Source organism: Amblyomma mixtum, chromosome 2, assembly GCF_055824585.1.
Source record: "Amblyomma mixtum isolate Tamu chromosome 2, ASM5582458v1, whole genome shotgun sequence".
Classification (NCBI taxonomy): Eukaryota; Metazoa; Arthropoda; class Arachnida; order Ixodida; family Ixodidae; genus Amblyomma; species Amblyomma mixtum.
Window position 1 is genome coordinate 308,001,837 of NC_143013.1, and position 26,655 is coordinate 308,028,491.

At 46.3% G+C, this 26,655-nt stretch overlaps 2 protein-coding genes across 16 annotated transcripts in view; both read right to left on the minus strand.

The window, feature by feature from the left end:
* The window catches only part of LOC149364874 (uncharacterized), a 41,201-nt gene extending 22,945 nt beyond the window's left edge, over window positions 1-18,256 (minus strand). For 4 of the 15 annotated variants that reach the window (XM_089574827.1, XM_089574821.1, XM_089574834.1 and 1 more), the window contains exons 1-13: window positions 18,055-18,256; window positions 17,328-17,523; window positions 15,989-16,063; window positions 15,311-15,348; window positions 13,799-13,852; window positions 13,428-13,457; window positions 13,305-13,337; window positions 13,030-13,074; window positions 10,429-10,473; window positions 9,811-9,949; window positions 8,540-8,601; window positions 7,534-7,752; window positions 855-923 (exon numbers count right to left, since the gene is read on the minus strand). In XM_089574827.1, coding sequence (XP_089430953.1) covers window positions 855-923; window positions 7,534-7,752; window positions 8,540-8,601; window positions 9,811-9,949; window positions 10,429-10,473; window positions 13,030-13,074; window positions 13,305-13,337; window positions 13,428-13,457; window positions 13,799-13,852; window positions 15,311-15,348; window positions 15,989-16,063; window positions 17,328-17,508 — 990 coding nt within the window. In that variant the 5' untranslated portion in view covers window positions 17,509-17,523; window positions 18,055-18,256. The remainder of the gene's footprint in view (window positions 1-854; window positions 924-7,533; window positions 7,753-8,539; window positions 8,602-9,810; window positions 9,950-10,428; window positions 10,474-13,029; window positions 13,075-13,304; window positions 13,338-13,427; window positions 13,458-13,798; window positions 13,853-15,310; window positions 15,349-15,988; window positions 16,064-17,327; window positions 17,524-18,054) is intronic. The other 11 variants (XM_089574825.1, XM_089574822.1, XM_089574824.1 and 8 more) reach the window with 11 other exon arrangements.
* An 817-nt stretch (window positions 18,257-19,073) lies between these two features.
* On the minus strand, window positions 19,074-25,888 carry LOC149364875 (uncharacterized). Its single transcript, XM_089574819.1, has 2 exons — window positions 25,344-25,888; window positions 19,074-24,189 (listed from the first exon to the last, which is right to left on the minus strand). The coding sequence occupies exon 2, from the start codon at window positions 24,123-24,125 to the stop codon at window positions 19,959-19,961; it is 4,167 nt and encodes a 1,388-aa protein (XP_089430945.1). The 5' UTR covers window positions 24,126-24,189; window positions 25,344-25,888; the 3' UTR covers window positions 19,074-19,958.
* Window positions 25,889-26,655: the final 767 nt, after the last annotated feature.

Sequence of the window (26,655 nt, forward strand, 5' to 3'; positions counted from 1 at the left end):
GAGGTCTCTATGTGCAGTTTGAACTGGAAATTAAACTAATGCCTGCCATGCCAACTACTTCCCCAAGATTTCTGTGCACAACATAGTGTTACGATTCATATATTTTAAAAGGTTATTGGCAACAAGCACTCATCCAGCAAACTTCAAAACCAGCACTGAAATATTTGTAATCCATACCACAGTGTGTCAATGCGCATAAATCCTCCACAGATCTGCACCACTGCCCTTAACTGCAGCGCTAGAGCCGGGACAATGTCATCGCAACTGCACTAAATACTCATAGAATACTTTTCACAGATCAGCATATGACAGTTAAAAGAAAAGACTGATCCTTGCAGACACAAAGAAGCAGGGGAAAAGGGAAAGCCAAGTGGCATGCAAAAAAACAATACAGAGCCCCACAAAATCATGCAAGTTGCTAGCGCTACCAAATTGCAGGAGGTTGTTAGTAGAAGAGGAGAAAGTAACACTGGAAGTCGCTTGGAATGGGGCCTATGGCTGCAGTAAGACTTGCAGCAGCCTCCAAGGGAACTATCAATACTTTCTAGTGATCCATGCTATGCTATGCGGCAGAGTTGCTCACTGTGCACCCCAAAAATCTTTTTTTTTTCTCTTCACCGTCCCACAGAAGATCACCAAGGGTCACAACATTTGCTCCCCATAACAACTAGGTCAGACTTTCATGACATGCACAACTGACTCCCGAAGCAGCCAAACATTTTAGCAGCTGATCAGCTAAACCTTGCGTACAGCACAGTCTTCTGCCACAGAAACAGGCCACAAGTCATTTCCACAAGCTACATACGAAAGTCAGCCAAGCCAAACGCGCGCATTTTTTAGGAAGTGTTATTTACCTTTGGCTGCAGACTTTCTGCCCCAGCGCCCTGATATCGGGAACCCAATTTTCCAGCTCCTTTGTCCTCCTGAACAACAACACCAATAAGTGCGAAATCCGTTACCACTCCACCATAGCTTCATCAAATGAGAGAGCGCAGCAGTCTCTGCTCCGACAACAAAGCTTAACAGTTAGGGTTCACAAAGCACCACATCCAGAAAGTTGGCAAAGAAAAGCACAGTGAATCGAGAGAGAGATGCACCCGGGGTGATAAGTGTTCAGCGTGCAGGGAAAGAAAAACAGTGTCCAACACCGCTCCACATCATAAAACCAAAACATAAAAAGAGCAAGACATGCAGTGTGTTATGACCTCTGTAAGATTACGGCAATAATTCACGAGAAACAGCTGTGACAAAAATACCTTTTATTTTTTTTTTTTCCATTCTTGAGCAACAAGCACACAACACACACCTTGTGGAGAAAATTACGCACCCATACACATCAAATCCTTGGCCACAAAAAAAATATGTGCGAGCTTAAATTGTTTTGACAACCAGTGTGGCAGTTGTCCTTTTGTGCTGCTATCTTGCCCAAGTAAATAAAAATCCCAAGAACAAGATAGGACCTATATTTCCCACCCTCTGCAGAGCAGTATAACGTTTAATTTGTAATATCCGGAATTCTAGAAGCTATTGGAGCATAGTATATTACACCAAAGCTGAAGAACAGAAGTTTTTCTCTTTTGTTGTTTCTGAGTGAATGCATCAATTAATAATAGTACTTTTACGAAAAGCCACTTGCTTTCGCAAGCATTACCAACCAACTTTGCACATTTCTGAGCAAACAGGGAAAAACCTTCATTAGCACCGACGCGAATATATTACAAAAAATAAGACTAACACATACCCTTGATTGTGCAATTGAGCTTTCTATCGTCTCGTGTTTGTGCTTCCAAAAATTACAACCCCAACACCTGAAAATGTTCTCAAAGTGCGTGCACACTGACATGAAGCAACGAACTGCAACAGGTGAGCCCTTTCAAGGACAGGTAAAAACCAGCTGAAAAAATGCACGCTGTAAAAGACTTTACGTAAAAACAATACAAATCAGCAACTACCACAGTTAGCAGATTCCTGACATGTAACCGCGCAAAAGAACAACTTGCACATGAAAAAAAAACGTGCCTGTCAATTAACTAGCATCATCAGACAGGAAGAAAAGACACTTTACACATAACATCAAGCCCGAGCAAAACACTTCATCACACGGCTGCCCTAACAGAACAGGTTTAAATATCAAAATCACTGAAGTAAAATATATATAATTATGTAACAAAACACTACATCAATCAGCACATATATATTAAAAATAAATGTATCAAACAAAGATTACAATAATGAGCTCCTTCCCCACCCTACATGCAGGTTGCCTTTGATCATTTAAATTAATCACGGCTCACTTGCAAAGTATCTCAACTACTCCAGTCCGCATTATTCTGGAATGCTCTTAACAGTTATCTTGTGTCATGTTCCTTGTTTTTCTATGTGTGTACCTGTTCCGTTTACGGTTGTTCCATCTCCTGTGCTACTGTATACCTTTGCCGTTTATTCCCGTATTCAGTTAATACTCCAAACGTATTTTTTTCTTTATTTATGTGATTCTATTTGCTGTTCTGTATTAGCCTTTTCGTTTGGTTTAGGTTTTATTGTGCTCTGTTTATTCTCGCTATATAATGTATGTACCACTCCCCTCTGTAATGCTTTTGCGCTTGAGGGTAATAAAATGAAAAGAATTACAAGTTGCATAAACCAGTAATACCTGAAGCTGCAGAGACGTGAAAGATCAACATACACATCTTCATGACCCTAAGACTGCTTGTGAGTGTGTCGTAGTGTGGATATTCAGATGTTTGCCTGCCTGCTCAGCTACACACACTGCAGACAATATACAAATACTGCAAATAGTGCCATTTGCAGACATGAGCTGTGTGCCCAACCTAGTAAGATTGTGGTTAGTGCACCACAGTCGCTCTGACTGCCAATTGTGAAATCTGGTGAAAATTGTGCTCTTAGTAAAACTGGCTGGCCGGCTGAGGCTTTAGCTTACATTGCAAAGTAGATCATAGCTTCCAAAAAATGAGCTGCAAAATGCACTCTTCAACTCTGCCTGCAAAAAGCATGCAACACCTGAGAACACACAATCACAACCTTTTTTGCAAAAAAAAAAAGAACTTAAATAAAAATCATGCATATATAGCTCAAGTTAAATTGCGCTAACATGCTCTAATTAGGCAATACGTATGAAACTAAGCAATACCTCCTTTCTATATGCCTTTCAGGAGGCGAAAACACTTCGCTTAAAACTCGATGTATGTATATGAATGAGTTGTTCTGCCTGGCCAAACCCTCACCAAAATTACTACTTGGTGGAGCCAGTTCAGATGCGAATAAATTAGCAAGAAACAAAAAAAAGCTGCAACACTTCGATATTTTAACCTTGTGTCATCCCTAATGGTCAAACCATACACAGATAAAACTCAAACATGTTGCTGAGCACACAGCTAGCATAGCTAACAGTTAACCCCCTGTCAAAATGAAACGCAACAAGCCTCCAGACCCAAAGGTGCCCATTCCACTAATCCCTTCAGTATCAGTGCAAATGTACAAAAGAACTAAGCTGTGGCTAGTAGGTCTACACGTTAAGCAACAGCGCAAAGTGAGCAACAGCACATCAACATCACTTGATTTGCTATGCCGAGCTGTCCAACATGCACCAACTGCTTCTGCCACCCAACACTATTTATAAGAATTAATACAAGTCGAGTCATATCACAACAGTTGTGGGACACAAGCCAACAGCAACCTGCTCAACAATGCCGAATGAGATGTCCACTAACAACTCTTGTCACCCCACCAATCCTAGTGCACTGCAATCAGCAAACCTTTCAATCAATTCTTAATCAGCCTTATTAGAAATTTTAACACCTACTCATGCCTGAAGGAAGAATGCACATTAGGATAATTTAAGCTAGTTTAAACAGCTTAGTTATGCATTAGTATGCAAGGCAGCTCAGCGCTAAGCAGGCACCAGCAATGTATGTGCCTGCAGTTTGGGACGGTTTTGTAAAAGTTAAAAACATACAACCATACCTGCAAGCTACACAAGCAGAAGATTGAAACACAAACTGTGATAGTTCGCGACTTTCTAGAACGGAACCAATAAAGTTGCATGGTTGAAGAGCAACTAGGACACACACTAGTTGACTAAAATTGACAGGCAAAAAACATCGGCAGGCACTGTGTCTGGCTGTGCCACATGCTATTTCTGTTCGGCCACCATGCACCAAACCCTAACCAATAAAACTGAGGCGATATCTGCCATAGCACAGCAGCACAACCAGCCCCGGTGCGTTTTTGTATTTACATATTCACGAGCTAGGCAAATTCAAGTTAAGATGCAGAGAGAGAATTCCTAAATGCAGTTTGTGCATCTAGCAGCAAATTCATAATACTCAATGGACGCCACAAATGCAATGCAGGCTTTTCACAGCATCAAACCCAAACGCTAGACTGCACAGCACACAGGCTGCTGAAAAGGCTGGCCAAGTAGTCAAGCGGATGTTTGGAAAAGATTACCAATACAAGAAAACCCCATGTGTGCAAACGCAAGCAACTGCGCTGCCCACTGCAGGAGGTATCTACCTCTTGCTTTGTCTGTCCAATGCACTTTCTGGGTGCATTTCGCTGGCAGATAGCAGAGCTGCCCTTCTTGTCTTGCCTTCCTGCGCTGCTTCAAAATGCTGCATCAGTGTTCACGGCGCCAGCCCTCAGCGGCGGCAAGCACCGCCTGATGTAAGGCTGCATGGTTGCCATCCTGTGCGTGTAAATTTGGTGCGGCCAACTGGTACTCTTCCTGATGTTGCTGCTGCTGTTGCTGCTGTGAACGACGGTGGCTGGCTTCCATAAATGCTTGAACCAGGTGGTCTCCAGTTCGAGGGTCGAAGTGGGAGAGGGCACCGTGCGGTTCTAACCCAGCGGCAGCCCCGACGCTGCCCTGCAGCACATGTGGCCTGTGCAGCTGAGAGCCCCACTGGGGGGCGCTCAGCTGCTGAGGCCGCAGCAGGGGCGGCGCCACCTGTTGGCGGAGGTTCGAACCACCAACCAAGTGCTGTGATCGCGTGGGCAGCTGAGGGAGATGAGGGTTCAGGAGGGAGTGGGAGCGATAACAGGAGTAAAGCTTGTTCAGAACACACACGGCTGGCCAACGGTGGCGCAACACAACTTGGAGAGACATCTATCCTGTGCTCCGCTCCCAGAGTTTTCAATGTTTTAGTCAGGTAGCATAAGCTACAGCGGAATCTGCCCACACCTTTCCTGTCTATTAGGGCCCACTATTCCTAACAGTGCACAAGAAAACTAATGCTAAGTTCCAAAGGCAAATTCATAACTTGCAGAGCAAGTTCAACTTTTCTTGGAGAGAGGCTACTAGTACTACAATGCGAGAGTGAGAGCGGCCCATGTGTTTAGATAATTGAATCGACAGTGATCGTCAAGTAGAGGTCGTACCAGAGAGCACTCCAAACTAATCTGCCAAAATTGGTGTCGCACAATAAGAAACCTGCACAGCCTGTCACGCTCAGTAACATACCCACCTGGTGCTTCATCACCTCCAGCCTGTAGCAGACAATTCCTAGGGCAAATACTCCATATTCTCACGGTATCTATGCCTAAAGCAATGTGTGTGCTCAACTACACTGCTTTTCTTCCTTGGAAAAAAAAAAATTAAGCAGAAAACAATGACAGTTACAATGCTCATGCTGAAATATCGACCTCAGACAATGGCATCGGTGTTGACACTAGCAATCATGGCTCTTAAAAATCTCTTTACCATATAAGATTAGCGACCTCAAGTTGTGCGCTCCATGCACAAGTGTGTAGTAGGGAACCAATATGGTTTCTGTGCTCCGGCCAAAATGTCAAGTGTTCTATGTGTTAAATGTCAACATGAGCTGCACACCAAAAAGCAAGCACTGTCACAATATGGGTGAACCCACTCCAGATCTTCCATCAGAATTTCAGCACGACAAATAAGAGCAGAAAAGAAGACAAATTGCTCGCTTCCAGCCAATTTCCCTGGAGAAATTCGCTCAGCTTGCATAGTCACACTGTCTTGGTGTTCTACACTGCTCAGGTCTTGAGGCTTGCTCCAGTATAGTGCACTTATGCACGTAGAAATAACTACAGGTTTCGTTAAAAGTAAACATGCAAGGCCAGGGCCGATAGGCTGCGTAGTAGGGCTCACACTCCTGGCATTCCTAAGCAGCCATGGGAAGTGGGCAGAAACTGCCCCTCACAACGCCCTGAGCTTTGAAGCGACATTAGCACAATAGAAGGCACTCTGCAAGGCCTTGTTCCCACTATGGTGACACCTAAGGCAGGTTGAGTGTTGACAAGTGCTATGTTGCAAATCAAAATTTTTTGGCTATAGCCAAAAAGAGCTATATTATTGCAAAGTAACACCATACAGAACAGCTATGGCTGATGGTTGAAAGCCACAGGCTAATGGCAATCAATGCTACACCACACATTAGCATACTGTTTCAGTGTTATCAACTGCCCCTGCAAATGCTCCTCCTCAATGCCTGAAAACATTAGATGCAGTAATAATAATAAAAAAATAAAGAACCCTAAAGACCACGCCTGCCTATCACAACTGGTCTTTGTTTTCAATCTAAGCTACCACCCTTTTTCAAATTTGTCTTTAGAGTATACATGTCAAGAAATGGTAGGGTTGTGTGCTATGTGTTTCTAAAGTATCATGACACTTTCCGCTTAGGGCAAAGACCCAAGCTCGCTAATCATTTTCCTTGTATTTGTCCTGCACAAAAGACCCGAGGAGAAGACCTGCAAGTAGGTAGTCTCAAACATCTAGAAATGCTGCCTAGCAATTAAGCGGCTGAGCTGTCGCCCGAAGCTATATAATCCAGGGTCCAATTACTAGCACATGCCAATGCTAACGCTAGTGCGAGTGCTAGCACATATCCGTGTTTTCAGCACACGCTTTGTCCCCTTGATTTCGCAGTTAACAAGTGTGTGGGAAAGCTCACTTGCAATATCTTGCACGAGATGTAAGCCAGATATTTCCTGCAATTTGAAAGCATGGCTGCCAAACCTGTTACCTTCTGAGCACAGAACGTAAGGATAAGAGCTTCTAAAAAGAGGCAAGCTTCCGCTATGTTCTTTAAAACATACTACTGTGCTTGGCTTCGGGCATGTTACCAGTCAACCACTCAAGAACGTAATATGGCGCCCAAAAGCATTCTACATCTATGAACATGCATGTGTGTATGCACAGATTTCATCAATTCAAGTAAAAAAAAAAGTTCCCTTCGAATTCTAGTTACCAAGAGTTGACAGTAGTGCTTTCTGGTGCAACTGGCAACTTTAACTCATTCATCTCAACAGTACTACAAGTTTTTCTTCAACTGCAAAAATCCACCAGTGACAAAGCACAAGAGCAGAGTCAACAATTTGGATTTTAAGATCTCTGGCAACAGTGGGGCAGAACAGCCAAACTGTAGCCATGAAAAGCTGACTAGCGATAGGTATCCAAGAAGCACCACAACAGAATGGCGACAAATATTCAACTGATTTTTCCCAAAGTGTTTTCCAGCCCACCGGTCTGTGTTAAGACCTCACCTTTGCACTGGCCTTGGCCTCAGTGGCGGTCTGGGCAGGTGCGACGGCTGGACCGTCAGCCTGCACAACCCTGACCGCACCTGCCGACAAGAGGTCTGCACTGGCAGCCGGCTTGACATGTCCTCCACCTGCTACCAGCTGCTGAGGATGGACCATGTTCTGCTGCTGAAGTTTTGCATACAGCTGCGCCGTTTCCGCACGGCACGTCTCCAGTTCTCTCTGAAAAAAGAAAAGTGAAAAGCAACGCAAGGTACTACAACCGTTCTTGTAGGTTTCCACTAAATTTCAATGCAATTATAGGTTCTTTTCCCAACAGCCTGCCCATGTGCCAAGCTCTTAATTCCTAAAGCCCGAAACTACTAACCAGCAAAAGGTACGCGTAGTTCTGTAGGTCGAAGGTCCACTTTTGTAGCAGCACCACAGAGAAGATGGGCACATTTACGCACATTTATGCACGGGCATTGTGTAGCACTGTGTATGAAAACTGCTACAGCAGACTGTAACCAACCCTAGTCTTGTTTACCATGCTAATTGTCCACATCGTTCAGCAGCTCCGCAGCACGAATCTGACATTTTTGCACACAATGGCAAAAACTCTACACGGTGCCTAATAAAACGAATGAAACTCTAGCATTTAGCAAGCACACTCGGATTCAGATAATGAACACCAGGTCACTAATACTGTCAGCATAAAATGAAACAGGAACAGCAAAACAAAAATTTCAGGAGAGAGGCTGTATATTAATTAGTGCAATAGATTTTTCACTTCGATGTCACGAAGACTGTTCCATTCGATGTCACAAAGACTGTTCCACCGAGGTGTTAATGAACTGTGCCTCTATTTCTTCTGCAGTGGCTAATATTTTTTTAAATTCTTGCTTTTGCGTATCATTTATCCCGTTCGTGTTAAATCTTCCGTTGGTAGTACACTACTATCAAGATATGAGTGCCCCATTCTTAACAGTCTGGACATGTATGCGAGCTGGTACTCTGTTACTACACGCACCTGATGCATCAGGTCCAGCTGGCCTTGAGTTTTCCTCGCCTCCTGTAGCTCCATCAAATGCCCTGCAGGTAGTGACACACCAAGCACGAGGAATCAATAAACAGTCTTATTATGCAATGGACATCAGAGATACACAGACCAGAGGCGGCTTCCTAGAAACACCGGCCACCCATGAGACATGAAGTGCCGCACTGGCAAGCCACCGTGCAACAAGTGAAGCAGGGACCACATATGCACTTGCCACATGCTAGATATGCCAACACCTCACCTCAAGTCAATTCATACATGCCTCCATTATGTCTGCATAAAAAACTCCCTTAAGAACTTTCTGTTAAAACACCTACACCTTTGCCCTGCTATGCCCACAAATTTTGGTATGCCTTCCGTCCGTCCATACTAAAAAACTCCCAAAAATAAAACACATTAATAAATTATAGCTTCCAATGAATTTCAAACCCAGGCCGTTTGGATATGCAACCAAGCAAGTGTGGCCCTCTAAACCTCTCAGCTATCATCATAGCACACCCGTGCCAGTTTCAAAAAGGCATATCAACTCACAAAACACGGCTGTGTACGATGAGTGCAAGAAACTCTCGCGCAAGACCTTCTCGGCATAACAGTAGTTAACAACCCACTCCAACCAACGACCAGGAGCAGCAGCTGCATCAAACAGATTTTCGCACAACACACAGACATGGCAAGCATGAATTGTGTCATATTTCAGCTATTACTCGCTCTCCTGGGTGACTACCCAAAATACTACCACAGCAAAACAGGGGAATGATTGTGCGTTTATTGACAACACAGAGTGGTTATGCAGGACAACAAACCAATGTAGCATGCGTGCATTCCCGCAGTGGAGTAGTCCAGGTGCAGCATGGATTACGCGACAACCTTTTGCTGTTGTGCAAACTTTCAAGAGCTCTCCCAATGTAAGAACCACATTGGGGAAGGAGCAGTTAGTATCAATATTTGGGCATACAGCTTTCAGGTGTGCTGTTTCCCTTCATCGAGCACAATCTTTCTTCGTCAATTTCACAGGAAAATTTCATAGCAGATTCCTTTGCGAAACATGAATTTTGATATCGCAGGAATCAACCATACCGCAATATTCAACTGCACAGGTAATAATAGGCAAACCATCAGTAGCTAGGCACAGTGCGTCAATGGACTAAGAAAAAGGTACTCCAATACTAACTGCTTCAGGGCATGCTTAAGCCACATATTACTGATTAACAACTGCTTGAGGACAAAAAAATAGAACAACTCACTCTCCAACTTTTGCCTCGAGTCTCTTTCCTGCTGAAGTAATGTGATATGACTGGCTAGATCTTCGTCAACTTTTTCTTTTTCCTGGTGGAGTGTATCGAAGCTGGCTTTCAGGTTCTTGAACTCCTCTGCTTGGGCCGCCTTCACAGAATAATCAGAGAAGCGCCAACGGTGAAGCACAAAAGGCATTTTCAGGCTTCAATTGGTGACTTGACGTTACTCAGCAGTACTGCAGCAGACCCCTGCACCCCTCATTCACACAGCACACATTCAAGCACACAGCGGTCAGGGTACCCGCAGAGACTTACTGCAGGTGGCGTGACATTTTGCGCAGCACTGTTTGAAGTACCGTTCTAGGGAAGAAAGTTGGAAGCACATTTTTATAGCCAACAGCGCTAGTTCAGGCACATCTAAACGATACTTGCAACGCACTCATTGCCAGTTCAGAATTACTGCAGCTATTACGTGCAGCAAGTGAGAACAGTAAAAACAACATAACACCGAGGTATGAAAAGACTTTCTGCACTGTGATTGATGATCACAGTGTTAGCGTTATGTCACAGTATCATAGCATAAACACATCCTCCCTGCATGGCATACACATTCAACAACAGACTTACTGCGGGTTGCGTGACATTTTGCGCAGCACTGTTTGAAGTACCGTTCTAGGGAAGAAAGTTGGAAGCAGATTTTTATAGCCAACAGCGTTAGTTCAGGCCACGGTGTAAGAATATTTTAGGTGAGAGAACGGCGCGGAGGCGACGCTTCTCGGGGAGAGGAGAGTGGAGTTCTAGTGAGAAGAGCCCTCGAGAGGTGGCGCGCGAAACTAGCGCCCTAGCGCCCGCCGCGCCCGCCTCTGCGCCTGCTCTTGTGATCGCGCGCACGTGTGTTTGCGCGTCGATCTGTTTGGTTGTTTAGTGTACTGGTATGCTGGACGATGGGGAAGTGCTTTGTGCCTTACTGCAACACAGGCTATAAGTCCTGTAAAGAGAAGTTATTGCTTTTTACGCCGCCGCATGACCAAGCCAGGCTCGACGCATGGAGACGTACGGGCGATCCCTCGCAAAGACCGGGTACTGCAGCGCACGGACCGTGTCTGTGAAAAACATTTCGCTCCTCACTTCATACTGAAAACGTGGTCCGCAGCTATTGATGGCCGCGTTCTGATGTCGGGCAGCAGGAGAGCGGGACTTGCCAAGTATGCTCTGCCAACTATTTTCGAAGGAGCGCCGAGCTACTTGTCAAAGAAGGTGAGAAGTCCTCGCAAGCAGTCAAGACGGCAGGCTTGTAGTGCTGCAGGTCCCTGCAGCAGCACCATCTGCTCAAAGCGCAGACGGTGAAGTCAACGAGAGCAGCGATGTTGTCGGGGCAAGTAACCTCTGCACTTCATCGCCGTTCGAAGAAATGTTCAACACAGCATCAACTCTCTGTCTTCCGACACCGTCCTGGGCTGTGCATCGCATCGACGCGGAAGGGTTCCGTGACCTCGTGTTCCACGACGCCTCTCTGCTGCGCACAAGTGACGGTGCGTGCGTGTTTTTTAACAGAAAGTCTGTGCATGTGAAAAGTGACATGGGTTTGCAAGTGTACATATTCGGCAAGCCGGTTGAATGCAGTGCTGTAGGCATAAATAATTTTGCTGTGTCGAAATCTCAAGTTGAGGATGTGCTAAAAACCGTTCACAACTTACACATTTGCAGTGGAGGACCTAATATGAAGGAGTTTCCTTCTGTGGCTCCTGAATGTGCTTTAGTTGACTGCCAGCGTAAATGGAGGCATAAAAGATGCCCACTGCTGTTACCGGTGGGAGACATGTGTCGTGCATGCAGTAGCCTATCGGATACTCTCAGAATCCATGCCGACCGGCAAGCTCTTTTGCAAATAAATGAAATTTATGATGTCAACGCCTTTTTGCCATCCACACAAATGTATGCATTCTTCTCATGAACAACACTATGAACTGTATGTATCTTAACGTAGGAATATTAAAGCATACAGACAGTATCGAATCTGTAGTTGTCAATATCACGCCCACACAGCAGAATAAGGGTGCAAGGGTTATCACAGTTTATTAGCCGTTTTCTGGGCTGAAATGTTGCAACTGTTTCCTGTGAATTCCCTTTACTTTGACGCTTATCACCAACTTGCGGCGTTATTGCCATGACGGGCCACTCGATCGCGAGCGGTAGAATATAAGCTCGGTGTCGGTGTATAACAGTAGCTACGCTTGACCGCCTACGACGGGTGACTGGGGTAAGCGAAAACATTGCAGACGTTTATTCATGCGATAGCCAGTACCAGAGAAACTACCTAACGCATGCTCCAACATCGGCCAGACGAACGGGGCTTAGCCCCCCCACTCGCTGTTTCGCCTTCGCTGCACATAAAACCGAACGCTAGGGGTTAACATGAAGCTGTTAAGTGATGCTATTTATTTTATTAGACGATTTGCTTTGGCCTCGCAACGATGACGTTGCGAGACCAAGTTGGTTTCTTGTTTACTTGTCGCACCTATTCTTATACCGTGACTTCGCCCACACAGCGACCGGGCACTACCGGGTCTGAGTTGGTAGCGCCATCTGTTGGAGAGCTGAGAAGCAGAGGTTTGTCGCGAAGCGGAGAGCGGCGGCGTCGTCTCACCTAAAATATTCTTACACCGTGGTTCAGGCACATCTAAACGATACTTGCAAAGCACTAAATGCCAGTTCAGAGTTACTGCAGCTATTACATGCAGCAAGTGAGAACAGTAAAAAGGACAGAAGAGCGAGGTATGAAAAAGACTTTCTGCGCTGTGATTGATGATCACAGTGTTAGCGTTATGTCACAGTATCATAGCATAAACACATCCTCCCTGCATGGCATACATTCAACAACAGACTTACTGCGGGTTGCATGACATTTTGCGTAGCGTTGATTCACGTACTGTTCTAGGGAAGAAAGTCTGAGGCACATTTTCATTTTTATAGCCAATAGGGTCAGTTTAAACACAACCAAATGAGATTTGCAGAAAGCTCAATGCCAGTTCAGACGTACTGCAGCTATTACAAGTAGCAAGTCAGTACAGTAATAAGGACAGAAGGGCAAGGTACGAAAAGCGTTTTTACACTGTGATTGGTCATCACAGTATTAGCATTACGTGGCAGTATTGTAGCAAAGGCACTTCCCCTTCCTACATGGCACACATTCAAGCACACAGCGGTCAGAGTACCGCACAGACTTACTGCAGGTTGCGTGACATTTTGCGTAGCATTGTTTGAAGTACCGTTCTAAGGAAGAAAGTTGGAAGCACATTTTTATAGCCAACAGCACCAGTTTAGGCACATCTAAACAATATTTGCAAAGCACTCAACACCAAGTCAGAGCAGTACAAGGAACAGAATAGTGAGGTATAAAAAGCGTTTCTGCACTTTAGATGGCAGTCACAGTATTAGCGTTACAACGCACTGCCATGATAAGCGTTCAAGCACGCAGCGGATAGTGTTCCACTTAGACTTACTGCGAGCTGCGTAGCATTGTTTGCTGTAGCATTCTGAGGAAGAAAGTTGGAAGCGCATTCTCACTGATAACTGTCAGCTTGTACACAACATTCACAAAGCACTCAACATCAGCTTGGACTTACTGCAGCCTGTGTCATATTCCTGGTGGCATTCTGCACATTGAATGTTGAAGAAGAAAAATAGAGGTGTAATTGGTAATTATTCCATTACTCTTCAATCTCTTAACACTGATGCTCCTTTTAGCACTGAGCCATAGCCACTCAAATGTGCCAAAGTAATAACTGTTTCAATGAGTCACCTGTACTTGTTACTGCCTTAGGAAATTTAAAGACCATTTCACAGTACCAGAACAATGTGTGGCAGCTTAGTGTATGAGTACACCAAAATTTTAACTCATGTTCTGTGACACCAAACACTGTTAATTGTACACTTGTGGGTACCCAATAAGTTAGGCCTAGGCAAGTTAAGTAGCTGGTTAGTAGCCAAGACTTGCCTTCAACTCTTCGAGCTCCTTCGTCAACCTCTTGATTTCGTTCCGAGCATCAGCCTGTGGAAGGACATGCTCATTATTCGCTGCATTAATGCTATGCAAACAACAAATTGAAGATGTTGTGCAAACAAATAGTTACATATTGACATTTAGATTTAGATGTAGCTTTGCTAGCCTAATAGTACTAGTATTCATACCATGCATTCTGTCTCACAGTATTATAGCAAATGAAGACTATGCCTTCTCAATGCACTTAGAAAAAGGCTACCTGTTCGTGAAGTGCTTCCTGAGGACCATGTCTATACAATAGCTAGACTACATGTAAGAAAGCATTTTCGCCTTTAATTATTCTTAAAGGGACAGTCTGCTGCCAGAGAACAGTTTAAAAATACTGGCACGTTCTTGTACATATTCCCCTACAATGACAAAAGCAAGGGCAGAATTTGCAGTTTTGGCAGAAATTTATATTTTAAATTCGCAAGAAAAGTTGCGCCCGAGCTGAAGGTTATGCCATGCTGTGTTAAAACTTTGTGGCTCGCAATGTGGTCCATCTACATCACCTGGACTGGACATATTCTACAATGAATACGACTGAATGCAATACAGAGGATTATTTTTGTTGCAAGTAAATTCAGACTCTTCAGCTCCTTTCTCTTGTAGTCACCATTTCTTACACTGTCTAACCCTGCTTTCTCATAGCTGTTTAAAATGTTTTGCAAAAGCAAACACAGCTGTGGCAATAAACGGTTGTTGGTGATATATATCACTATTCCTATTTTGTTGACAAGTATTTTTAACAACACCTTAGTGTTCTCAAATGAAGTTTTAATAAAGCCTATGCATCTCTGTTAATGTCACGCTCATTACTGCCACTGGCCGCTACCAAGGCAGCACTCAGTTGTTGAGTCTTTAATGTCAGGGCTCACAGATCTGACAACAAGTGACATTTCAGTATTGTAAAAATTTAGTTTTAAATTATTCTGCCGTGTTCCTCAGCCCCACAGTCCAGGTATTTGTTTTTTTGGGCTACTACAAAACAAAAATGCTTGATAGAAGTCAGCACACTGCCTCTTTAACTAAAAGTGCTCATTCTAACAATGGTGTTCAGAGCATGCCGCAAATGTCATCACAGCACTATAAGGCTTTTAATTTAAAAATATATGAAACAAATCTTATTCGCAATTATTCATCTACCGCCATTTTTGGAATTGTTCATACAACGTCAAACACCAAACATCTAGAATGGAAAACTATGTGCGCAAGGTCAAAGCGAGAAGTGGCTCGATTCCACTAGATTTGCAGCTGACTGAAGAGAACATGTGACACTGCCTGTTTGCTCTGATGCAAGGCATGTGGCAATGCTTTAGAAGTATATTTGCATAGCCAGCAATCACAATCTCATTCACTCGCTCTACCTACAATGTCTCAAGTACCACAGCAGTTACATCAAACCACAAATCACCGTGACAGCGACATGTAATTCCTAAAGGTATGGTAAAAAAAAAAGTAACATACCCGATCTCTTTCTGCTTGGTCTCTGATAGTCTTTACAGCTGAAACAGGAAAGTTAAAATAGATACAGGCCAAGAAGACCTTGAAGACAGGACAAAGAGAAAGAACTTTTCCATTTGCTTAGCATGGTGCAAAGCAATTCAGTCAGATCTAGGATTATGATGATGCACAGCATCCTCTACTCTGCATTCACATCTCTCCTTAACATCTGTCAAGACAAGAGAATGATGCACTTCTACGCACAATACACAAAAGTGTACACGATGCATGCTGAAGCAACACGACTTACAAGCAAATCCTCTGCACTTAAATTTTTTGCAACATCCACTAATTTCTACTATTTAGTAACTCTATACTACAGCTAAAACAAGCGCTTATCTCTCATCATACACAGGTGTGTGCAAAGTGGTATTCTAAGTTGTGAACTGTCTGAAAGTAATGAGGCAAAAGAGGAGAATAGCACATTTATGTCTTGCCTCCCAAGTTCCGTGCTTTTCACACTTACTTCGCTCATGTTCAATGAATGAAACCTCTGCATCGCAATACATTTTCAATACTTTGCAGCAGTGATTGGTAACAACATGATAGTTTAGATCAAAGCAGAACTACTTGGTACTGCATGAGGCAATGGCAACATGCAGATGCTCAGCCAAAAAGATATATTGCAACAAGTAACATTACCATCCTCAGCTTTTTTCCTATCTGTCGTCTCCAGTTGCAGTGTCTTCTCCAACCTGCTTTTGTGCTCATAAACGACTGCAAATAAAAAAGACAAAACAAGCATCAGCAAACATCTCTTACCAATTTACAAGCAAAAGAAACCCAAACGAAGACAAGCCCTCTTGTCGAAACGTTGGCAAGCACCCTGGGGTTTTCCCCCTCTCTTGTTCACTTTGTGATTATCAAGAACCATCTAACCAACATCTCTCTACCATGGACTCCAAAGTCAGTGTAAAAGTACTGGGCACTTCACACTACAACTGCTTAGCACGAATTGTGTACTGCATTCATTTGCTCACAGATTATGACCTCCATTTACAGCATGCCGACAGACCACATGGGTCAAAAAGCTTCCGTTATCATAAGAACCAAAACCAGACAAAAAACATGGCAGTTTCAACTTGAGACAAGGTAAAGAATATCGTAAATGTTGAGCTTGAGGCCCAAATTCTGCACGCAAATAAGAATATTAAAAAAAAGAAAAGAGTGCTCTTCGGGTCATGAAGGGCAATCCACTGACAGCCACAGGCAAAATCTCAAGTGCTCCGATTCCTTGCAGTGGAGTAAGCAAGAGAGTTCAGAAAAACTGTCCAGTATTATCAGTCCAGTCAAAAACCACTCAAATTTTTGAAAACTTCTTGTAGTGTCATTGTTACCACAAAGTGGGCCACATGGCTGTAGTTATCAGTGAGTGCCGAAGCAGAATGCATGAAGCTGCAGCGCAATATTTACTGCAATCTTCTATCAAACGAGGATCAGTGACTGCTGAAGCAAAACGCCTAAAACTGCAATGGAATATTTATTGCAATATTTTATCAGATGAGGTCAAAGAAATGATTTTGTAAATCTTGCTGCACTATTTGGTATTAGTCTTGGATATGAAGTAATAATTATGGCTTCCAAACAAAGTTAAAAAGCGGGCTAATCACAAACACACTTTGGGCTAGCAGTAGTGAATATGACTTACTATTGGCTAAAATGAGCAATTAATACAACTAAGTGAGAAAGCGGCAAAAAAAAAGTGACAAACACCCTCTCAGGTGTATTATCAGTGAAAAACGCCAGCGCCAATCGTTTCTCCCTCTTCAGTCCAAGCAACAGAAATGTCTGGTAAACACGAAGAACGCCAAAGAAATGATGAACTATGACCGCGCTCTGTGCATATTAAGCTTTTGTTCAGCTAGTGATACACAAGTTGTCAGCACACTTGCGTATTAGAACGTCACCACCAACTGCTTCCACAGAGAGCCCAAACAGGTCGGCTCAAACACGAAAAGAACCAAATAGCATGCATATCCACCTTGCAGTTGAGCAGAGAGCGAGTCCCGCTGTTGTTGGCATTTGTCGTTCGATTCCTGCGAGTCCTTTAACTTGGTGTGCGTGGAAGACAGGAGGAACACCGTAAACATCATGCAGCAGCCTAAAAGCACGTACAAAAATGTACGGACTTTCGAATTCCTCATGATGACGGCCGTGTTCATGTCGCCCGAGTTTCACTGCAACGGGGCAGGAAAGAAATGCGAAAATGTAACAAAGGGAACTAGGCACTACGTTACGCAGCGCGTCGTCGACAAACGTTGCATCCCTTTCGAAGCAGCAAGTGTTCTAAAATGGCCAGTAGACTTTTTCCACGCCACACTGGCGCGTGACCACGAGCTGCAACGCGGAATACGCCGACTCCACAGGCGCTAGCACAGCAACGAAAACACTGCGCACGCATCCGTTCCCTGTAGCCGACGGTCAAGCAGTGGCACTGCTCGGATCAAAAGACAAGGCACACTTTTCGAATGCAGGGCAGCGGGCGCGAGCAATTAAAAACCACGCGAAGAAACATGGCGCGCATGAAACTAAGTTGTTTTGCAAGCGAACATGTCATACCTGAAAAAACAAACAAACAAATTAAACTTTCTCGAGAGGGTGTGTAACAGCTTAGCAGACAATCAACGATACATGCTGACGACAGATGCAGTAGGCGTGTGTTTAGGCATGACAACAGCAGCGCCGATGAAAGTGCGGCACAGAATTACCATTCCAGAGGCGACCGCTTGCACTCCGAAACAGGATGCATCATTTAAAACTAGCGGCAAAACAGCAGATAGCTTTCGTAGGCGTGTGAGACTCATCAGTTACAAGCATGCTACCTCTACGCTACTTTTACACCAGACACAACACAAATCAACGTAAACATTTGCGACGTGGACGACGTCGGCCAGTGATGCATGCCGGGAGATCAGGACCAGTAAATCTCGGAATGGGTCAAGCACGGCGCCACGACGCTGCATCGCTTTGCCCGCAGCAGTCAAACCAGTCGACAGGCTGCACGGGCTGCAAGTTTTATTTTCTTTGGAAGACTTTCCGTAGGCCGCAAAACTGTCACGTCTGACCGCAGCCGCACAGTTTGCAGCTTCTCCAAGCGCGATAATTCGCCTGCAGCTGTCATTTCCTTGACAGTGCAGCAGTTGTTTTCGTGCTACTTACAACTGCGAGTAAAAAAGCTTTGCTTCTGACGCAACCAATAGCACCGATGACAAACGTCCATGTGTCGTCGTCAGTCATGTGTGGCTAACTTCCTGCGTGCCACATGGAAGACATGCGACACTTTCGCAGATGCCGTCTTGAACGCAACGGGCAACCTGTAATTGATAAGCCAACGCTGCTCATTATTAACAAGAAATGTATTAAGAGATTAGTTCTATGGTCTTCCATTGCTCATAAAAGTACACATGCTGAACGCAGCCAATTCACCGCAGACCGCGTGAACGCGCGGTTTTGGACGCGATGCGTATATGAATCAATTTTCTGCCGTCAAGTTTATGACAGACCACCTATAATTCATTCATTTTCGACCACAAAAAACCTGCCAGCCTGCGGCACAAGCGCGTGTATTCATTACCACCGCGTTTCAAGTCCGTGTGCCCCCGATAAGCGACGCACTGTTGGTCTTGAGTCAGCTTGCTCCCAATGCAGCTGAAGCAGGCAGGAAAGCCATCTCCTCAGGAGACGGGAAAACATGAAGGTCAATGGAAAGGGCAGACAAGAGTCGGTATTATGAGAGGCAAATGCGTTTATTGTACATCACAAAATATTGTCCCTCATAGTATGCCGAACAACATTGCTAGTGGTGGCCTGGTATAAAATTTCGATTTTGGCATAACTCCCCCCCCCCCCCCGTTTTTTTTTATAAACTACAATAAAACGGCTGACTTTTCCAAGGCACAATTGGGAGTACAGTCAATGCAACAGTGTGTACGATTCAACTGTGCAAATTATGAGCATTCTACTAGAAGATATGCAGTATTTGCAGTTAATGGCAAGGCATGAATACAAGAGCTCTTTGCTGATGAACACTTTTTGCTGTGTTAAATTTACACTCTGTAAGTAATAAACAATAATCTCTCACAAGCAACAATAAGGCACGTGATTACAATATAATTCTGTCAAACATGTTAATTACCGTTCATACAGGTGGCTATGGACATAATTTTCAATATTAAATAGACATGTTATAGGTAATTATCAGGGTGCACAATAGTTAAACATTCAACATAAATAAAAATGCTATTTACAAGCATTCCTCGGCAAATACAAAAACCCCTTTGCAGCTTGTAGCCAAGCATAAGGGGCCAGCCTTTCTTCATTTAGATATCCGCTTTATAAATTCTCTGAGATATTGGAAGGCACACCACTATTTGAGCAGCCTTAGAAAATTTTAGCACATAAGGCACACAATCACCAAGAGCGTCAGCTTCCAAAAGGCGTCCTTGAGCACAAGATTGCCTTGCTTCAAACAACAGATCTCATGTCACACATTGGTGAGGTATTGCTCGAACATGTGAGGGCAAGGCAAAAGTGGCAGCACGAAAATGCAGCCACAAATTTTTACGAAAGAAAAAAAAAAATCTTGAGCACAACTCAGTCTGCCTTAGCACAGTTATTGCTTGTCCCGAGACGCAGTCTTTGCTGCCCTGCCAGAGAGTCTGCGCACTCCACGGCGTGCTTTGTCTTTGGGAGATGGCTTGCTGGCACTGTCATTCCCAGGGCTCTTCTTGCTTCCTTTCTTGTTTGCAGGTGCCGCCTTGGTCTCGGCAGCAGGCTTACCTTCAGAAGGCACTACCTCAACAGGGCTCAGAGCCTCCTTGGTAGCCTCTTCTGCAGCTGCATCCTCAGCTTCCGCGTCATCTTCATCAGGGAGGCTGTCCAACTCAGCTAGAGATACAGCTGCATAGTTGTGCTCATCTGTCTTCTGCTCCTCCTGATCAGCGCTGTTCTCAACACTGTCACTGCCTCGCACACCAATGAGAATTTCATCAAAGCGCTGATCTTCATCTGTCCTTGCCCCGGGAACAGATGATGGAGAGCAAGTTCCATCAACTCGTCCAGGAACATCAAAGGCACGTCCGGCTTCGTCCAGTGAAGACACCTCCATGTCGTGGGCGCCCGTTGCATCCGAAATGTCTGCCTTTTCTTCTTTCACTGATGGTTCATCTGTCTGGAGCTTATGAGAGAGACGGTGCTGCAGCATCTTCACATAAGACAGGAAGATCTTGTGGCACACGGGGCATGAGAAGGTCATAAAATTAGGCGAGGAATGATTGGCTCCACCGGGCTGATCTCTGACTGCAGCTGCTTGGGCCCCAATGAGTTCAACCTGCTTTGATTGGTTTCGCAGCAAGTTGATGACTGAATTCTCAATGCGCCCTTTGAAAGACATGGTGATTGTGGAAGGGCCATCAGCTCTGTCTACAAGAGAACGGGAATCATCTGAGCCAGATGCCTTGGTGTTTGATGAGGACTCACCGCCTTCCCCATTTTGCTTGGCCTTTTTCTTCTTTAGCAAGCACACCTCACGGAGGTGCTTTCGGTAGTTGGAAAGGTAGGCAAACGAGTGAAGGCAGTACGGGCAGGTGTGCTCCTGTGAGTGGGGCCTGATATCTGGCTTGTATTCAATGTCACCAACTTCAGAGCAAGTGTCCTCTGTCTGCTCTTTCCCTTTTAGCTTGCGTAGTGGTGCAGTCAAAGCTTTACTCTCGCGCTGTCTTGTCTGCTGCCTGCTGAGTGGCTCATTGAGGGTGCAGCTGCTGGAAGGCCAAGATGTTCCCCCTGTGCATGCTGCCCGCTCCATGCTCGAAGCATTTGCAAGGAGCTCCAAACCACTAGTATCTGCATCTTCAGGGAAGCGTAATGGAGTCAACAAAGAGGGGCCCGTGGTTTCCGGCAGTTCCTGCTTGACCTCAACATCGTCCTGCGCAGGCGGTGTGTGAATTTGGGTCTCACTCAAGGAACCTTCCTTCTTAGACACCTTTCCACCTTTACGTCGTTTTATGACCTTTTGCCCGGCTACTTTCTTGTTTGGGCAAATATCCCTCAGGTGTTTTTTCAAGCTGGCGAGGTATGTGAAACTCCGCTTACAGGTGCTGCAGGTGTGAGAATTGACAAGCGCAGAAGAAGATGTGCCACCGGTTCCACTGGCTGCAGCAGTCTTGCTTCTCAAAACCCTCCTGCCTTCACTAAATGCAGGAGATGGCACTTGCTCGCTCTCAGCAAACTCGGACTGATCGCTTTCTCCTCTCATTTCTTCGCACAATTCCTCTCTAGAAGGTGGAGTAACCTCTTCTTTTGGAGACTCATCAGGTGCACCGGTAGGTATGTCAGCAGTCTTTTCTTCAGCCGACGGAGCCTCAACTTTGTGGTCATTAATTGCACTATCAACTAATTCATTGGGACTAGATTTTTGTACCTCATCAGAGCACGGCAAAGCAGCTGCGTCCACATCCTGTGGTTTTTCGACATCTGCATCCAAGACGTCGGCTACAGCATCAGGCGCAATCACTTCATGCTCTTCTGTAACCTCTGGAACAGCTGCAGAGTCATGCACATTTTCTGCTGGCTCCGAATTTTCATCTTGCTCGATTATGATTTGCTCTCCAGAAGAGTTGTTGTCTTCTACAATCACCAAATCCGGAAGAGATTCTGTGGGGCTCTTTGCAGGGTGCACTTTCAAATCTAGGGCTTTCTCTTCAGTTTGCGGTGAGCAGGCATTACTCTTGGCACGTTTAGCTTCAGCCGAAGGGCTCTCAACAACATGTGACCTCTTCTTGACCCTGAAGTGAACCTCCCTGCTAGACATACCAAGCTGCCTCGCTGAGCAGCCAAGGCGGCTGTGGACACTGTAGCCCCTAGTCAGCTGCTTCTGGAAGTCCGAGTTCGAACCACACTCCAGGATGTGCTGGTGGAGGTCAAGGCGAGAACTGAAGCCTGAGCTGCACTTGGTGCAGACAAGCTTCTCCTGAGGTGGCACTGGATCAGCCCTCGGCACAGATGTGGTGTTGTGCAAAAACCCAACAGGGCTTGTGAACGTCCAGCACAGCTCTGGAGGCACTTCCTTTTCTCCTTCGATTTCCACATGAGTGCAGAGCACATTTGGGTGATTGTTGATCTTGTGTTCCTCAATGGCCTTCCTTGAACTAAACTTTTCAGCACACACTGAGCATATGAAGGTTGTGGGGACGCTGCGCCCTATCACATTCTCTCCAATCTTCTGTGGCCTGGAATTAGCGACACCATTGTTTTTGTGAGGCCAGCCACGGTCTGGCTGTGAACCTCCCAGAAAGATGCACTCTGTTTCTTCACTGTTGTCTGAGCCATCATTAGACACTGTGTTGTTGCCAGATGGAAGACGGTTCGAGTAGATCTGCATCATTTGAGTAATGTCAAAAGCAGCAGGGAAGTTGTGGATGCTGTACTGGACGGCCACCTTTTGGCTTTTTTCCTCGGGAAAGGCACACTGGTCTTGCCTTATCTTGAGCTGCGATGACTTGCCGTCGAGGTAATACAGCAGGTTTTCAGAGATGCGATGAGCAATAGTCATGTAGAATTCCTCCTCTGACAGTTCCTTAGCAGTTGGCTTGCTTGAGCGAGACCGAACAGCAGTTGGCTCTTTCCGTGGCTGCAGCGACCGTGCCCTCTTGTCCTGCTGAGCTGCTGCATGGGCAGCTTTCTTGTGCTGGCGCAAGCTTATAAATGTTGGAAACCTGCGCTTGCAGATGCTACACAAATACTTGTTTTCAGACTCGAAGCCCTTCACGCGCTTTCTCCTGAAGACAGCACGTGCATCTGGCAACTTGCATTTTTTTGGCGTCGAGCTCTGTGGGGCTGCTCTGTGTGTTGCCTTGTGCTTCTTCAACTGCTCTTCCTCAAGAAAAAACTTGGAACACAACTCACATGGGTAGTAGTGTTCAGGGTGATGCTTCCTGAGATGCTTCTGAAGGTGCACACCATGGGCAAAGGAAGCTGCACAAAACGAGCAGGGAAATGGCAAGTCCGAGCTCTCGTGGGTCTTTTCGTGGCGCCGCTGGTTGGCCTGTGTTGGGAAGCTCTTGTCACAGTGCTTGCAGAAGAACTGTTTCTCTCCCGAGTGGACGGACTGGTGACGGACAAGATTCTGCCGATGGGAGAACGTCATTTCACAGTGACCACAGCTGAAGCCCTTCTGACTGTTGTCGACTGCATGGCTGCTTACGTGCACCTTCAACTCATCCCTCAGGTCAAATAGTGTGGAACACAAGTGGCAGCGATACAGCCCTAAGAACTTGGACTCCCCAGAAGCAGCTTCCAACAAGGAATCACTTTCTTCACGCAGCTGACGCACTAGATTGAGATTGATGTTGCAGTTTGTGATGTCTGCTTCTGACAGGTACTTGTAGTTGACATGTGTCCTGAGAAAGTGCCTTTTGAGGCTGAAAGCGTGCTGATAGGTCCCTGTGCAAACATCACATTTAAACAGCTTCTTTCCCTGCTCAACGTTCACAATGTGCAAGTCCTGTGTCTGGAACTGGAACTCTCCATCACGTATTTCACTCTGAACCTCATGTGCCCGCCCATCATCAACATCTGTGTTATCGTCGGTGTTTGAGTTGTCCTGGAAGGCTTCCCCCGTTTCATCACCATGCTTTGGAGATCCCTCGCTGCTTGTAGAGCCCAAGGAGTGTTCAGTAGCTTCATCACTGTCACTGCTGTGGGCAGATCCACTGTCCTGCTGATGATGATGATGATGACGATGACGACGTGGGTCATCCACATCTTCATCATCGCGGTCCATCCTTACAGGTAGCAGCTGACGCTCTATGGTTTCCGTTCAAGAGCCTGCTTCATCACCCAACAACCTGCGCAATAAACAACAAATAATCATTTTATCGCGCACTGATGATGAGCCGTCACATATACACCCTGCTGTAAAACACAAAAAAAACAAACAAGCAGCGTTACTTAGGCGTGCGTTACGCTGCACGTACGCCACGGAATAAAATAGTTCACAAGTCGGCGTAAGCGCGACTGCGTTAAGCGCTATTGCGTTGACCCTATTCCGGAGGCAACACGACAGCTCTCAACCAAACGCGTCCAAAATGTTTCCAACTGCACTGCTCCTAGATGAAGTAAACAGCGCAAGCGAATTTCGCAGATAAAAGTTCCGCATCAAAGCAGCATATGATAACATGGCCGCGCGGAGCAGGAAACCTGGAGAGCGACGCCGAAAGCTGTCGCGGCAGCCGGAGAAAGAGCACGGGGCATTCATCTCAACATTCACGCCACGTGCCTGCACGGCTGGCAGCAAGGCTTCTTACAGCGACGCAGCGCGAAGCAGCACACGGGAAAGAGCACTGAGCTGTGCAGACGCCTTCTCCTTTATCAGCAATTGAATCACCGACAAGACTGCAGCAGCACGCAAAATGGTTGCTAGACCAGCACGAGACGCTACCAAACACTACCTGCGCGTTGCTCGTCCAGGAGGATCGCCGGCTCAGACGCTGTGCAGCTGAAGCTTTTTGTGCAGAGCGCGAATGATCACAGCCCTTAAATTACCCTACTTACGATAAGTCACGTAGGCATCTCCAAAGGCTGTCGCGAGTGGACTGTCCATGCGTCTCGTCTACCATTACTTCGGCTTGTAAATAGAAACGGTTGTAAAGCAAAAGTAAGTCTGCATGCTTCAAAACAACTCGTCCGCAGCGGCCTCGAGCAGCGCGATCGCGCTTATCCACCGACACGTTCTCGTTCCAAAATCGGCCATTATAGTGAGACGGGCAGTTTCCTTTAGAACCGCGACCCAAGGCCCGCTTTAACTGGCCGGTTCGCGCAGACGGGCGCAACACGTGCCTACGCTTTAGAGTCGGGAGATGACACTCTTCACGAGCTCGGTCCAGTGGTGGGCATCGTTGGACGCACACCGGCGATCAGAAACAGACGTGCCACTTGTTGCAGAGGAAAAGCAGTAACGGTAAGTTGGGCTTCACGGCACCACCTTAGAATGATCACTCACCATGGCACTTGAGAGACGCGCTGAAAAACTGCTCCGGTCACGCTTCACAACCACCGCATCACAACCTCGCCGCTTTCGCCGTATTCCACGGACATAGCTCGATGTCGGAAGTGTCGATTTCGGACAAAACAACCCGTTTCCGAAGCGGGACAGACTTGGACTCGCGGCGTTCCGACACATACGACGGGAGAAGCGAACTCTCGTCATCCAATGAGATGGCTCGGTCCACATGCCGGGCCGGGTCCATTGGCGGCGCGCGGGGTGGGGAAGGAGCCTCTGGGAGCTTGCTCCACTGCGCGGCCGTCTCCTCTCTGCTTGCAGCAACTTAGCGGCGGCGCGCGCGCGAGACTCCGCGCTAGCGGACCACCGCCTGAAACCGGGCTAAAAGGAAATCATTTCGTCCGCGAATAAGAGCCGATGCGCAGCCTAGATTCCGCGGCGGCGGCGGCAGCGGCAACCTTGCCTTTTCGCGCCTGCGGTGGGAGCCGCGCATCGCGTTTGCCATGGTGCGCATACGCTAGCTGCATGCTGCCACCGTTTTGCGCACCTCGCGCTAACAGCTGCGACAACCGAGGTGTCTGCCCCTGCGGCCCTTTCGGCCTCTCGTCGCCGCCCATTATTGCGCGCGCTTCACGTGTGCGCGAGCGGGGCTAGATAGCGCCGTTACGAGCTCTACGGGAGAAAACAGGAGCGCGCGCTGGGACTGGATATTTTACATTCGACGAGCCCTGCACAAATCCGTAAGAGACGGCATGACTTGGAGAATTGCGCTGCATTAAGTTTCTTTTCGTGTGGTCCGGAATTTGAGCGTATGCATTCGTGCAGTGTTACAGGTATATTCGGTTATTAGCTATACTTGTATACGCGTTTTTTTTTTTTTTTTAATTTCGTGAGGCTCTTGATCGAGTGAATCCAGTCGCTCGAGACGTCCTTTGTTTTCTTTCGGCCCTTCTACGTGGTGAGTGCAACAGACTCGAGTGTCGGTCGTCCGTGTTCTCCTATCTCGTGCGCGGTAACAAACAACGTGCCCCTCGACGACGACCCATTCACAAGAAATAAAGGGTGCTCAGTGCGTATACAATGAATGCGTTCGCTGGGGTAGCAGACTGAGCGCGATTTATCACCGCTACTCCGTCCGCCACGGTAGCTGAGGCTTGTAGGCCGCCGCGGCAGTGGCGGCACCTGCTGCTTCACAATGGCGTGTGTGCGCGAACACCCACCCTCACCTCGTCTGCCGTGTGGACACGCTCTACTATGCACGGCGGTGGCCGGATCGCGTGACGTCACGGCGCGGGAGCACCAATAACAAAGT